The following is a 14,982-nucleotide window of genomic DNA, read 5'->3' as shown; positions in this document are numbered from 1 at the left end:
AACTTCAAGATAGTGAGGGGTGAGCATATTGTGGTTGATTTTCAGGTGTGATATTTTAGTTTAAGGTGGGAGTGTGTTGTGGACAGTGGCTCTTTCAGAGGCTCAGAAGTTTTTGGTGGTGGAGACGGTCATACGCAGTACCTTACGGACAGAGACTAAAAGCAGACTGTTAGATTTGACAAAAAAATTGCAGTTAACATTACCTGACAAAATGCGGAAAGATTAGGTAATCATGCCGGTGGCCAAGCATTTAAAGTTGCCTGAGATACAGTCTGACTCATTAAAAATGGCAAAGATCCAGTTGCAGATTAAGCAACTTCTGAACGTGAAAAAGAATTAAAGCAGCTTGAATATGCAATGAGAGAGAAAGGGAGATACAGATCGGGGAAAAAGAAAAGGAGAGAGAAGAAAGAAACCAAGATATAATAGCCCTAGCAGAACAAAAAGAGATAGCGAGGATAGGGAAAAAGAGAAAAACTTCAGAAAATGGCCATGAAACATGACAGTCAGTTAAAATTGGCAGACGTAAAGGGAAACATACAGTTGGTTAATAGTGATGAGGATAGTGAGAGAGCGTCGAAGGCTTAGTGGGGATCTATTTAAATATGTCCAAGCATTGCCAAGGTTTGATGAGAAGGAGGTAGAAGCCTTTTTTATTTCATTTGAGAAGGCAGCAAAACAAATGAAATGGCCACAGGACAGGTGGGTATTACTGATTCAAACAAAGCTGGTAGGTAGGGCGAGTGAAGTGTTTGCATCACTACCGGAGGAGGTATCTGAGATGTATGAGGAGGTGAAAAAATCCATCTTGGGTGCATATGAATTAGTGCCTGAAGCTTAGACAAAGGTTTAGAAATTTAAGGAAATAATTTGGTCAAACATACATGGAGTTTGAAAGGCTCAAATAGAGTAATTTTGATTGGTGCATAAGGGCTTTGAAAATAGACCAAACCTACGAAGCTCTCCGAGAAATTACACTTTTGCAGGAGTTTAAAAGTTAAATTCCTGATGCAGTGAGAACTCATGTGGAAGAACAAGAGGGTTAAAACTGAGAGATTAGCAGCAGAAATAAATGGCAGATGATTATAAATTAGTTCCTAAATCAAAGCTTGGTTTCCGACATCAGTTTCAGCCTGTGAGGGATAGAAACTGGGGACATGAGAAATGCTCAAGTGGTAAAGGTAAAGGTGATCTGATGGGAGATAATAAGGAGGGTGCACCTCAGATTAAAAAAGAAATCCAGGAGGGTGGAAAAGAAATAAAGTTTCAGATGTTTTCACTAATAAACTAGGCCATGTAAAGTCAGTGTTGGTGGTTGAAGAAAAGCACTGGGAAGGCTGATGTGGTAAAACCGGATAAGAAAGTGGGGTTTGTTAAAGTGGTAAAGGAAAGCCCAAGTGAAGCGAAGGAAGTGCAAAAGATTGTATAGCCTGATCAAGAGGTGATTGATAAGAAGGTGCCAGATCTCTAAAGAATTTACTTGTGTGGGTAAAGTTTACTCATGTGTATCAGGAGGAGCAGGTAAAGAAGTCACAATTTTAAGAGATATGGGAGCTAGTCAATCTTTAATGGTAAGAGATGAGGAGTTATGTAGTTTGGGAAGAATGTTGCCAGAAAAGGTGGTAATATGTAGAATTCAGGGTGAGAGGAATAGTGTTCAATTTATATAAGGTAAGGTTGGAAAGTCCAGTGAAGAGTGGTGAAGTGGTAATAGGAGTAATAGAGAAACTATCTTGTCCAGGAATACCGTTTATCTTGGGTAATGATAGAGCTGGATTGCAGGTGGGAGTGATGCCTAATGTGGTTGAGAAGCCAGTGGAAAATCAGACAACTGGATGAAGGACGAATATCCTGGGATTTTTCCGGATTGTGTAGTGACAAGGTCGCAAAGTCACAGGTTAAGACAAGAGGAGAAATCAAAGAGTGAAGATTAAGTTGAAGTGCAATTATCAGAAACTATTTTTGATCAGATGGCAGAAAAAGAACAAGAAGCAGGTGGAAGATGAGGTGGATATTTTTAGTTCTGGAAAATTGGCGGAATTACAACAAAGATATTTCGACATCAGAAAGCATACATTCAGATTCCTCTTCCGTGTATACCAGCATGTTATTACTGTAAAAGTGTTGCAACCTGCAAGTTGCACATGAGGTACCAGTGGGAGGTCATTTGGGAATAAGGAAAACTCTAGCTAAAATCCAGAAGCATTGGCCTGGACTGCATGAAGATGATTGACAAAATGTAACTACATATCACGTATGTCAAGTGATAGGGAAACCTCAAGCAGTGATAAAACCAGCGCCCTTAATACCCATTCCAGCATTTGAGGACCCTTTTTTACAAGGTTCCTAATAGATTGCGTAGGACCACTTCCCAAAACAAAAAGTGGGAATCAATATCTTTTGATGATGATGGATGTGTCTTCTCGGTTTCCAGAGGCCATTCCAGTACGTAATATTACAACTAAAAAGATTGTGGAGGAATTACTTCAATTCTTTACTAGATATGGACTACCCACAAATACAAATACAAATCTGATCAAGGATCAAATTTTACCTCTAGGTTATTCAAAGAAGTTATGGATAGCTTAGGAATAAAACCATTTAATCAACTGCGTACCATCCAGAATCGCAGGGAGCGTTAGAAAGGTGGCATCAGACAGACATTAAAGACTATGTTTTAAAAAAAAAAAAAAAAAAGTTTTTATTCTCCTTTTTCACATTTTCTCCCACATTTACATCCATCAACAATAATCAGCAAGATATGTCAGTCCCCATAATAACACCGATCCCATCTACCCACTCAACCCGCATGTTTACATAAACAAATGACAAAAAGGAATCCGGGATTACCCGTAGTCACCCTTAATCTTACACAGCTCTCCCCCTCCCAACCTCGGTTCCTTCCCCCCAACCTTCCACCCTGGCTAGACCACTTGGACCCTGTTCTGCCAGGCTCCGTTGGCCGCAGCCTCACTCCCGTTCACTGGCCGGCTTAAACCGGCCAGCGTGGAGACCCCTGCCCGGGTCCCTTTCCCACTTGCCCAGCCCAAAGATCCCCTTTTAGCGCACAAACCCCGCATATCCACCTACACCCCAAAGAACCCTCATTTCGAGTGAAAGTCCCGTCCCTTCCCTTGTCCACCTTTCCTTGTCCAAATATATACCACATTGGGTCCTTTAGCCTCTACACCCGCGCACAGTGATACAAAAAAGAAGAAAATGTCATGAGGTTACATCGGCACATGGTCATTTCTCAGTTCTGCCACAGTCCTTCTGCTTTCGCAAACGCATCCGCCGTTCCAAAATAAAAGTCCCTGAGCTTGTAAGTCACCCTCTGCTTCGCTGGATATACAATGCCGCACTGCACCTTGCTAATGTACAGTGCCCTCTTCACCCGGTTGAAGGCAGCCCGCCTCCTTGCCAGCTCCACTGTAAAGTCCTGGTATACATGTATACGTGCTCCAGCCCACTGCACCACCCGCTTCTGCTTGGCCCAGCTCAGGACCTCCTTCACACTGTACCTATGGAAGCACAGAGTCACTGCCCTTGGCGGCTCACTCGCCTTTGGTACAGGCCTCCACGACCGATGAGCCTGATCCAGTTCATATAGGGAGGGATCCTCCCCCTCCTCGGTCGGCTTCGGTCCTTCAACTCCTTCGGGCAGCCCCACAATCCTCAAATTCTGTCGCCTGGATCTGTTTTCCAGGTCTTCCATTTTTCCTCGCAGATCCTTGTTAGTGTCCATCACCTTCCGCATCTCTTTCCCCATCGAAGCAAGTTGATCACCGTGCTGCAATAACGTCTCCTCCACTTCCTTCAGCGCCTGCCCTTGCTCTTGCACCTCCACCACTGCGTGCGCCATCACCGTCCTCACCGGGGAAACCGCCTCCTCCACCAGCACACACAACCTCCATCTCCTTCCTCACCGTCTCCATGCATTTCGCAATCTGCGCCAACTGCTTTTCAAATTCCGCAGCCATCACCGTAGTTATTTCTTCAGCCGTAAGCAGTGCGGCCTTCCCTGGTGCTCCAGCCTCCATTTTCCTTGGTGACCCTGCGGTGACCTTTCCACTCCCTGACGGACCTTCAGCTGTTTTTTTTTCCGGCTGTTTTTTTGCTCACCCTCGGCATTTTTTTTTTTTCCTCCTGTGTCTTCACTGTGCCTCCTCCGTGCCTTCTCCCTGCTTCTGCCGCCTCCGTGGACCCTGGGACTGGGCTTAAAGCCCCGAAAATGCCGTTCCCGAACGGGAGCCCTCCATTGTGCGGCCGTCTCCCGCCTGCCGTCACCGGAAGTCATCCACAATGTTGAGGGCATATTGTCAAGATTATCCAGAGGATTAGGATAAAGGAATCCCGTTCGTACTGTTTGCAATTAGGGATGCGCCGAATGAGTCTACCAAATTTAGTCCTTTTGAACTAATTTTTGGTCATGAGGTAAGAGGACCACTTAAATTGATTAAGGAAAAATTGGTGGGTGAGAAATCGGAAATTACACTATTGGGTTACGCATCAAATTTTAGGGAACGATTAAATAGAGCAGGTGAATTGACCAGGCAACATTTCAAAGTTGCACAAAATGTGATGAAATGGGTAGTGCATAAGAAATCCAAAGTTCGTAGTTTTGCCAGTGGAGATAAAGTTTTAATATTGTTACCAGTGGTAGGTGAACCTTTTAAATGCAAGGTTGTGTGGACCGGATCAGATTGAAAGGAAATTAAGTGAGGTGAATTATGTGGTACAAACACCAGATAGGAGGAAGACTCACCGAGTGTGTCATGTGAATTTTCTTAAAAGGTACTTTGAAAGGGAATGATTCTAACTCAAAGTGACAAACCAAATCCAGATGACTGAATTTGACATAACTCAAATTAAATTGTAAAACGAGGATGTTCTTAATTGGGATAAATAAAGTTACCTTCCAGAGGAAAAACGGACTGACCTGAAAGAGTTATTGATATCACATTGGCAAGTTTGTAGAGATAAATTGGGAAGTACTAAAATGGCTATACATGATGTAGATATTGGAAATGCTGTTCCAATCAAACAACATCCATATCGACTTAACCCTTTAAATTTGGCACAGGTTAACAAAGATTGCAAGTATGCTTAAAAATGGCATAACTGAAGTGGGTTGCAGCCAATGGAGCTCCTCCATAGTGATGGTACCAAAACTAGACTGTACCCAACAGTAGTGTGTGGACTATCGAAAGGTTAATGAAGTTACAAGAACAAACTCTTATCCTATCCCACATTGGGAGGACTGCATTGAGAAAGCGGGGCAATCCGCTTTTATTTCCAAACTGGATTTACTTAAAGGTTACTGGCAGGTACCTTTTATCCGAATGGGCGAAGGAGATTTCAGCTTTTGTGACTCCAGATGATAGATAGCAATTCAAAGTTATGCCATTTGGCATGAAAAACGTCCCAGCCACATTTCAACGGTTAAAGTTGTTTCACAATTATCCAATTGTGCGGTATACATCGACGATCTGGTAATTTTCAGCCAGACATGGACAGAACATTTGACACATCTGATGGAGATATTCGATAGACTTGAGGAGGTGGCTTTGTTGATAAACTTAGTCAAAAGTGAATTTGGAAAGGCCCAGGTCACTTTCCTTGAGTTTCCGATACCCTCAAGGAGAAGGGAAATAATGCGATTTCTTGGCATGAGTGGGTTTGATCGAACATTTGTGCAAAAGCTTTGTCGCATGTTGCTCTACTGATGGACTTGCTGAAGAAACGTCAAATTTCAGTGGACAGTGGACTTTCAACAGGCATTTGACTGCTTGAAAGCTGTGATAACTGATGCTCATATGTTGGAGAGTTACAAGGGACTCTGTGATCAGATTGAACTAAAGTATCTGACTTTAAAGAGACATGCCGAGGCGTAGAGAAATGGACGGATGGTGTAGAGACCTTGTTCAATAAGACTCAATCGAGAAGATTTCAGTTGGAGGAAGACAAACAAAAAAAAAGTAGACTATATTATTATACCTGTTTGCACGTGTTTTTTGCAACTATAAAGTATATTTACTGTGCGCATTCCTTGAAGGATGGTGAAAAATGAATCCATCCTGAAGTTGATGGGGTTTTTTTTTTTCTTGAAGTGGGGGGGGGGGGGGAAGGTGGCATGTGAGAGTACCTTTAAGAAATGGGATGTTTGGAAATGGGTGTGTACTTTCAGTGGTGGCAATGAGTGAGTGAACCGCACACTCGGGGGCTCACTCCGGCGGGATTTGAGGACCTGGTTCCCCGCTTTTGCGGGGCTGTGGAGCGCTGAAAGGACGGCCACGGGGGAGGGAGGGTGGGGGGTGGTGAAGGAGCAAGCAGAGCTGCATGGAACTGCGGGAGAGCAGAAAGCAGCGCAAATGGGAGAGGAAGGGACAAAGGCAAGGTGCAGGGGAAGCTGACCCGGGAGCAAAGATGGCGGACCTCGGACCCGGCGATCCAGCAGGAGCTGGAAAACATGCTGCAGGTGATAAAGATTGAGTCGTTGAAGCGGGATAACTTGGACCCACTTCAGAATGCAGTGGATCAGCTGATCCAGAGACTGGATGCCCAGGACGGAAAAGTTAAGGAGCTGGGGGAGGCGGTGGGGGAGCAGGCTGACGCGCAGACTATTGCTGCGCTAGAAGTCGACGGGTTGAAGGAGAGACAGAGAAGACTGCTGGACAGAATAGAGGAGATGGAAAATTGAGCCCGTAGCCAAAATCTGAGGATCATCGGCCTCCTGGAGGGGTCGGAAGGGAGCTGATGCCACAGCGTTCGTGGCGGACCTGTTGATGCAGCTGATGGGGGCTGAAGCCTGTCCAGCCTTTAAACAAGTTGAGGTGTTGTTCAAAAGTTTGGTCTGCTTTCCCGGCCCGTCTTTGGGTTACGCATCAGGGCCAACACTACTTCTCTGAGCCCGAAGAAGCGATGGTCTTTGTGGGGGATCAGGGGCTGGTCTTGAAAAAAGGACCCACGGACGCAAGCTAGGGTCCGAGAATTACTGGTTGAAGGAACGCCTACTGTGCCTGGGCTGCAGGTCGACTGTTTTTTAAAAAAAAAAAAATATATATATTTTATTGAAAATTCTTTCCCTGAGCAACATTTTTCCCGCTTACAAAACAAGCGAAACGATAACAGTAACAAAACAGAAATTTTTAAACTTTTTAACAATAGTAATGATAGTAGTAATAATATACAAGTAACAAAACCTCGTACTCTATTGCCCTATACTCAACTGCCCCCCCCCCCCCCCCCCCCCCCCCCCCCCCCCCCCCCCCCCCCCTGGGTTGCTGCTGCTGGTCATCCGTCTTCCCTCCAACGTTCCCCTAGGTAGTCGAGAAATGGCTGCCACCGCCTGGTGAACCCTTGAGCCGATCCCCTCAGGGCAAACGTTATCTGCTCCAGTTTAATAAACCCCGCCATATCGTTTACCCAGGCCTCCAGTCCGGGGGGTTTCGCCTCCTTCCACATGAGTAGGATCCTGCGCCGGGCTACGAGGGACGCAAAGGCCATGACATCGGCCTCTTTCGCCTCCTGCACTCCCGGCTCTTCCGCAACTCCAAATAGAGCTAACCCCCCAGCCTGGTTTGACCCGGGCCTTCACCACCTGCGAAATCACTCCCGTCACTCCCTTCCAATACCCTTCCAGTGCTGGGCACGCCCAAAACATATGTGCGTGGTTTGCCGGGCTCCCGCCACACCTCCCACATTTGTCCTCCACTCCAAAGAACCTGCTCAATCTTGCCCCCGTTATGTGTGCTCTATGTAGCACCTTAAATTGAATCAGGCTAAGCCTGGCGCATGAGGAAGAGGAATTTACCCTGCTTAGGGCATCAGCCCACATACCCTCCTCTATCTCCTCCCCTAATTCTTCTTCCCACTTTCTTTTTAGTTCGCCCACCGACTCCTCCCCCTCTTCCTTCATCTCTCTAAATCTCTGACACCTTGCCCTCTCCGACCCACACCCCTGAAAGCACCCTGTCCTGTATCCCCTGCGTCGGGAGCCGCGGAAATTCCATCACCTGTTGTCTAGTAAACGCCCTCACCTGCATATATCTCAAGAAATTCCCCCGGGGTAACTTATACTTTTCCTCCAGTGCTCCCAAGCTCGCAAAAGTCCCATCTATGAATAAATCTCCCACCTCCCTAATTAAATATGGCCGTCACCAGCGCCTCTAGACTCGTCCCTTTACAGGACCTTCTCTCCAGCCTTTTCCACACCGCTCCCTCACCCTCCATCATCCATCTACGTATCATTGCCACATTGGCGGCCCAATAATAATCTCCCAAATTCGGTAGTGCCAGTCCTCCCCTGTCCCTACTGCGCTGCAGGAACCCCCTCCTTACTCTCGGAACTTTCCCTGCCCACACAAAGCTCGTAATGCTCCTATCTATTTTATTAAAAAAGGTCCTGGTGATTAAAATAGGGAGACATTGAAATACAAATAAGAACCTCGGGAGGACCATCATCTTAATTGCCTGCACCCTGCCCGCCAGTGATAAAGGCTGCATGTCCCACCTCTTAAAGTCCTCCTCCATTTGTTCTACCAGCCGTGTCAGATTAAGTCTGCAAGGTTCCCCAGCTCCTAGCGATCTGAATTCCCTTTATCGGAAGTTTCTTTCCACTTTCCTTAGCGGTAAGCCTTCTATCTCTCTACTCTGGTCCCCTGGATGTATCACACATAATTCACTCTTCCCCATGTTTAACCTATACCCCGAGAATTCCCCGAACCTCAAGATTCGCATAACCTCTATCATCATCCCCCCCCACCCCCCCGCTGGGTCCGACACGTATAGCAGTAGGTCATCCGCGTATAACGAGACTCTGTTCTTCCCCCCCCCCTCTAGTCACCCCTCCATTTCCTGGAGTCTCTCAGCGCCATGGCCAGAGGTTCAATTGCCAGCGCAAACAACAATGGAGACAGCGGGCATCCCTGTCTTGTTCCCCTATATAATCGGAAATACTCCGATCTATGTCGACCTGTAACTACGCTTGCCGTTGGTGCCCCATAAAGTAGCCTAACCCAGCGAATAAATCCGTTCCCAAACCTCCTTAACACTTCCCATAAATACTCCCACTCCACCCTATCAAATGCCTTCTCTGCGTACATTGCCGCCACTATCTCTGCCTCCCCCTCCACTGAGGGCATCATCATCACCCCTAATAGTCGTTGCACGTTAACATTCAGTTGTCTCCCTTTTACGAACCCTGTCTGGTCTTCGTGCACCACCCCTGGGACACAGTCCTCTATCCTCGATGCCAGCACCTTTGCTAGCAGTTTGGCGTCCACGTTCAATAGTGAAATAGGTCTATAGGACCCACACTGCATCGGGTCTTTGTCCCTCTTCAAAATTAGCGATATCGTCGCCTCCGACATTGTCGGGGGTAGTGTCCCCCCCCTTCCCTGGCCTCATTGAACGTCCTTGCCAACAACGGGGCCAACAAGTCCACATATTTTCTGTAGAATTCCACCGGGAACCCGTCTGGCCCCGGGGCCTTCCCTGCTTGCATGCTTCCCAGTCCCTTAATAACCTCGTCCACCTCAATCGGCGCCCCCAGGCCTGCCACTGCCTGCTCCTCCACTTTCGGGAACCTCAACTGGTCCAGGAACTGCCGCATCCCCTCCTCTCCCTCTGGGGGCTGAGACCTATACAGTTCTTCATAAAAGGTCTTGAACACCTCATTTATCTTTCCTGCCCTTCGCACGGTGTCTCCCCTTTCATCCCTAATTCCTCCTATCTCCCTCGCTGCTGCCCTCTTTCGCAGTTGGTGCGCCAACAGGCGACTAGCCTTTTTCCCCATATTCATACCTCCTCCCCTTTGCCTTCCTCCACAGTACCTCCGCCTTTCTGGTGGTCAGAAGGTCAAACTCTGTCTGGAGTCGTCTCCTCTCCCTGTACAGCTCCTCCTCCGGGGTCTCTGCAAATTCCCTGTCCACCCTTAAAATCGCCCCCAGTAATCTATCCCTTTCCTTGGCCTCTGTTTTCCTTTTGTGGGCCCCAATAGAAATCAGCTCTCCTCTGACCACCGCTTTTAGTGCTTCCCAGACCACTCCCACAGGGACCTCGCCGTCGTCATTGACCTCCAGGTATCTCTCGATACACCCCCTCACTCTTGCACACACTCCCTCATCCGCCATCAGTCCCACATCTAATCGCCAGAGTGTTCTCTGCTCCCTGTCCTCTCCTACTTCCAGGTCCACCCGATGTGGGGCATGATCCGAAACCGCTATGGCTGAGTATTCAGCTTCTTCCACCCTAGAGATCAACGACCTTCCTAGAACAAAAAAAATCTATCCGGGAGTACACTTTATGGACGTGGGAGAAGAAGGAATACTCCCTAGCCCTGGGTCTAAGAAATCGCCATGGATCTACTGCAGGTCGACTGTTACTGTTACTGCTTTAAAGGTGCCTTGTGTATTTTTTGTGGGCAGATTTTGCCTGTGTACACAGCTGGAACTGTATTGTACCTGGAGCAGCCTCGCGTTGCTGTTTGATGTTTACATCTTCGTTTGATCTTTCCCATCTTAGTGAGACTGCTCCAGTGGGTCGGAGTCGGGGATGGTGTGCTGGGGAGTGGGGAGATGAGGTCGGGGAAACTGGAAGTGAGACAAGGGGGTGCCAGAGCGATTGAGTCACCGGGCTAACAGATTGGCTAGTCAAGGGGGGGGAGAATACAGCCAGTGAATGGCAGGAGTGGGGTTATTGGGGATGTTGCTTGGAGGGGGGGAGGGGGGGGGGGGAGGGAAAGAGAGAAAGAGCTATTTTGCTGACTGGGGAATCTGAAGGAAGTCGGGGGTGGAGGCAGCCAAGAGGCGGGCCCAAGAAAGGTTATGGCTGACTGGAGAGAGAGAGGGGGGGTGGGGGGTGGGGGGGGTTGGACAGTTTTGGTTCGGGGAGGGACTGGTTAATTGGGTCAGACTATTGGACCAGGCCCCAAACGCTAGCGTCAGGACAAATAGGATAATGTCAAGATTATTTCAGACCAGACGGGGGTGCCCAATCTCCCCGTTGCTGTTCGCGCTGGCCTTAGAGCCGTTGGCGATGGCGTTGAGAGCTGCGAAGGGGTGGCAGGGAATGACTGCGGGGGGGGGAAAGAGAAGGAAAGAGAACACAGGATCTCTCTATGCGGACGATCTGCTCCTGTACGTGTAGAACCCACTGGCCGGGATGGAAAATATACTGGAAACATTGAGGAAGTTCGGCCGGTTTTCAGGGTACAAATTAAATATGGCCAAAAGTGAGATGTTTGTGGTACAGGCAAGGGGCCAGGAGAATAGACTGGGAGCTGCCATTTAGGCTGGTGGAGGAAAGTTTCCGGTACTTGGGGATAAAGGTGGCACGAGACTGGGGCAGGTTACATAAGTTAAATTTGACGAGGGTGGTGGAACAAATGAAGAGGGAGTTTCTGAGATGGGATGCACTCCCGCTGACACTGGCGGGGAGGGTGCAGACTGTAAAGATGACAATCCTCCCTAGATTTCTGTTCATCTTCCAGTGCTTCCCCGATCTTTATCCCACGGTCCTTCTTCAAAAGGACTGGCAAAATCATCATGCGCTTTCTCTGGGTGGAAAATCCCTGCGGGTGAAGAAGGCGATGCTTGAAAGGAGCCGCAGCGAGGGGGGGACTGGCATTGCAGAGTCTGATCAACTACTACTGGGCGGCTAACATAGCCATGATAAGGAAGTGGATGGTGGGTACGGGGTCTATCTGGGAGTGAGTGGAGGTGGCTTTGTGCAGGGGCACCAGTTTGGCAGCCCTGGTCACTGCTCACTTACCGCTGTCGCCGGCCGGGTACTCCACCAGCCCGGTAGTGGGGGTGGCCCTATGGATATGGGGCCAGTGGAGGATGCATGTAGGGGGGGTGGGTGCGTCTGTCTAGGCTCCAATATGTGATAACCATCGATTCACCCCCGGGAACATGGATGAAGGGTTTCGAACATGGCGGTGGGGAGGGTGGGCGATATGTTCCTGGAGGGGAGCTTTGCGAGTTTGAGGTGTTGGAGGAGAAATTTGTGCTGGTAAGGGGACATGACTTTAGGTACTTAGAGATGTGGGACTTTGTACGCAGACAGGTCTCATCCTTCCCACGCCTCCCGCCAATAGGCATCCAGGACAGAATGGTCTCCAGAGGAGAAAGAGGAGAGGGTAGAGTCTCGGATATCTACAAGGTGCTCATGAAGGCGGAAGAGTCCCAGACGGAGGAACTGAAACTCAAATGGGAGGAGGAGTTTGGCGGGGAGATGGAGGATGGGCTGTGGGCGGAAGCACTGAGTAGGGTAAACTCAACCGCAACATGTGCTCGGCTCGGCCTGATTCAATTTCAGGTCGTTCACGCGATGAGCAAATTCTTTGGGGTAGAGGACAAGTGCTCTAGATGCGCGGGAGGACCAGCGACCATGTTCACATGTTTTGGGCATGTCCTAAGCTGAGGAGGGACTGGGAGGGATTTGCAGGGGTCATGTCCCGGGTGCTGAAAACAAGGGTGGTGATGAGTTCAGGGGTGGCAATTTTCGGGGTTTCACAAGACCCAGGAGTCCAGGGGGAGAAGGAGGCAGATGTTCTGGCCTTTGCTTCCCCAATAGCCCGGCGGCGAATACGGCTGGCATGGAGGGACTCAAAACCCCCGAAGACCGAACAATGGCTTTCGGACATGTCGGTTTTCTGGGTATGGAAGAAATTAAGTTCGCCTTGAGGGGATCTGTACTGGGGTTCGCCCGAAGGTGGCAACCATTCATCGACTTCTTCACGGGAGAGTGAACGTCAGCTGGGGGGGGGGGGGGGGAGGGAGGAAGAGTGGGGAGATTGGAGCCGAGTAGGAGGGATAAATAGGCGGGTAGTGTCTAGGGGAGAGGAGCGGGCATGTGCAGTATGGTTTGATTGAAGTATTGGTTTTATATTGATGTTTGCACATTTCTGTTATCTAACTGTTTACAATGCCAAAAAATACCTCAATAAAATTGTTTGTTAAAAAGACAAATAAAAATGGGGGTGTATATAAATATCTGTAGTGAAAATACCTTTACGAAATGGGTGTTTATTACTGCAGTGATGTCAGAGTGGGTGGAGCTGGGCCCTCTGTCAACTTTTTACTTTTATTTTAGGCTGTTTGCTGCAGGGTGTGTTTTAGTTTCGTTTTCAGAGTTGGATAGCTGCAGTCACAGCCAGAAGGTGTATGAATCTCTCTCTGTAATCTAAAGACTGTAAATCGATCCTGGTGATTTAAAACTAATAACAGTAATGACTTTAACCTGATGTGCTTCTGGTAAAGTATTTTAAGTCTTATGGATGTGAAAAGGAAAGCTTAAAGGATTACTTAGTGTTCTATTCTTTGGGGGTTGTATTTGAATTAATGGTTGCTAAGATGTTCACTGTTTTAAAAAGGTTAACTTCAGTTCATAGAATACACATTGTTTTGCTTTAAAAAACAAACAAACATGTTTCCATATCTGCTCTACCACACCTGTAGAGTGGGCCGTGTGCTCCCCAAACCACAATCTATTAAAAGTTGTGGGTCTGGTAACTCCATGATACACTTTGGAGTACCAGAGTAACCCTGGCCCATAACACTCGGGCAATTGGGGATAGACGATAAAGGCTGGCCAGCGAAGCCCACATCAAGGAATGATGTGCAGACTTGAGAAACATACAAAGTGGGTGCAGGAGTCGGCCAGTCAGCCCTTCAAGCCTGCACCACCATTCAATATGACCATGGATGATCATGCAAATTCAGTATCCCACTCCTCCTTTCTCTTCATACCCCTTGCTCCCTTTAGCTGCAAGGGCCACGTCCAGCTCCCTCTTGAATATATCCAAAGAACTGTCCCTAACCACTTTCTCTGGTAGAGAATTTCACAAGTTCACAACTCTGAGAAGTTCTTCCTCATCTCTGCTCTGAATGGCTTTCCCTTTATTCTTGGGCTGTGGTCCCTAGTTCTGGATGTCCCCACCCGCATCTAACCTGTCCAGTCCCATCAGAATTTTATATGTTTCTATGAGATCCCCTCTCATTCTTCTAAACTCTGGTTAGTACAAGCCCAGTCGATCCAGTCTTTCTTCAAATGTCAGTCTTGCCATCAAGGACAGGATGTGTGCAGAGCAGTTGAGGATAATATTTTGAAATGCCTTGCATGTGCCGTGCCCAATTGTTTGTCCGTTAGTTGAATGTGAATAAATTTCTCGTGCTTTTTTAAATTGGGAGAAATCATCCATCACTCGGTGTCTGCATTTGCCCCACTGAAAATCAGCCTTTTTGCGTTTTTGACTTTTGAAAGGAGTACTAATGTCCTTTTTTTTTCCTTTTTAAAATTTAAGGATATGACGATGGGAATGGTTTTGATGCGAGTGATAGCTGTATATTTGGCAGAAGCGGTGGATTTGGGAAACGGCAAGGTGAGTTTTCATTTCTAGATCTTCTCATTTCTAGATCTTCTAAATTTGGGAATTTTGCTGCAACATTTTGCTTTTTGTCTATGAAATAAAAACTAGCAGATTTTGTTGGTGACCAGGATAACTTGGTGTCTTTAGTGCCTGACACTGGTCTAACTTTGGCTACCAAAAGTACTGCAGCAGTGACAGAATAATTCTCAGATAGCATTCTTTAATGACACGAATACTTTGCAAATCCCCAGTGGTTGTTTTGTTGCAGCTATTTAGCAAAGAATGAACATGGGTTCTTTGAGATTGATATCTCATGTAAATTTGAAAGTATTTTTAATATAATGTTTTTATTGAGATTTTTGTGGTATTGTCATGAGAACGTCTCTTTAAGAAATGTTTGGCTGCTCATGTTACTGCAGTGATGTCAGTGTGGGTGGAGCTGAGCTCTGGCTCTGCTTTTTAGTTTTGCTTTGAGAAAAGCTTGGGTGTGTCATGTGTCTTTTTGGTTTAGTTTTCAGTGTTGGCGCTGAATCCAGACAAAGCAGCTGCACTGCTGTTCTCTCTGCCATGAAAAGACTGTCTCTTGATCATTTGCACCCCCCTAAGGG

At 47.4% G+C, this 14,982-nt stretch overlaps 1 protein-coding gene across 6 annotated transcripts in view; it reads left to right on the top strand.

Moving 5' to 3' along the window:
- The window catches only part of ddx4 (DEAD (Asp-Glu-Ala-Asp) box polypeptide 4), a 168,718-nt gene that overhangs the window by 83,773 nt on the left and 69,963 nt on the right, over window positions 1-14,982 (top strand). For all 6 annotated transcript variants that reach the window (XM_072497023.1, XM_072497022.1, XM_072497018.1 and 3 more), the window contains exon 4: window positions 14,309-14,386. In XM_072497023.1, coding sequence (XP_072353124.1) covers window positions 14,309-14,386 — 78 coding nt within the window. The remainder of the gene's footprint in view (window positions 1-14,308; window positions 14,387-14,982) is intronic.

Source organism: Scyliorhinus torazame, chromosome 3 (genome assembly GCF_047496885.1).
Source record: "Scyliorhinus torazame isolate Kashiwa2021f chromosome 3, sScyTor2.1, whole genome shotgun sequence".
NCBI classification, from domain to species: Eukaryota; Metazoa; Chordata; class Chondrichthyes; order Carcharhiniformes; family Scyliorhinidae; genus Scyliorhinus; species Scyliorhinus torazame.
The sequence above is the reverse complement of the archived record's forward strand: the minus strand, read 5'-3'. Positions and strand labels throughout refer to the sequence as shown.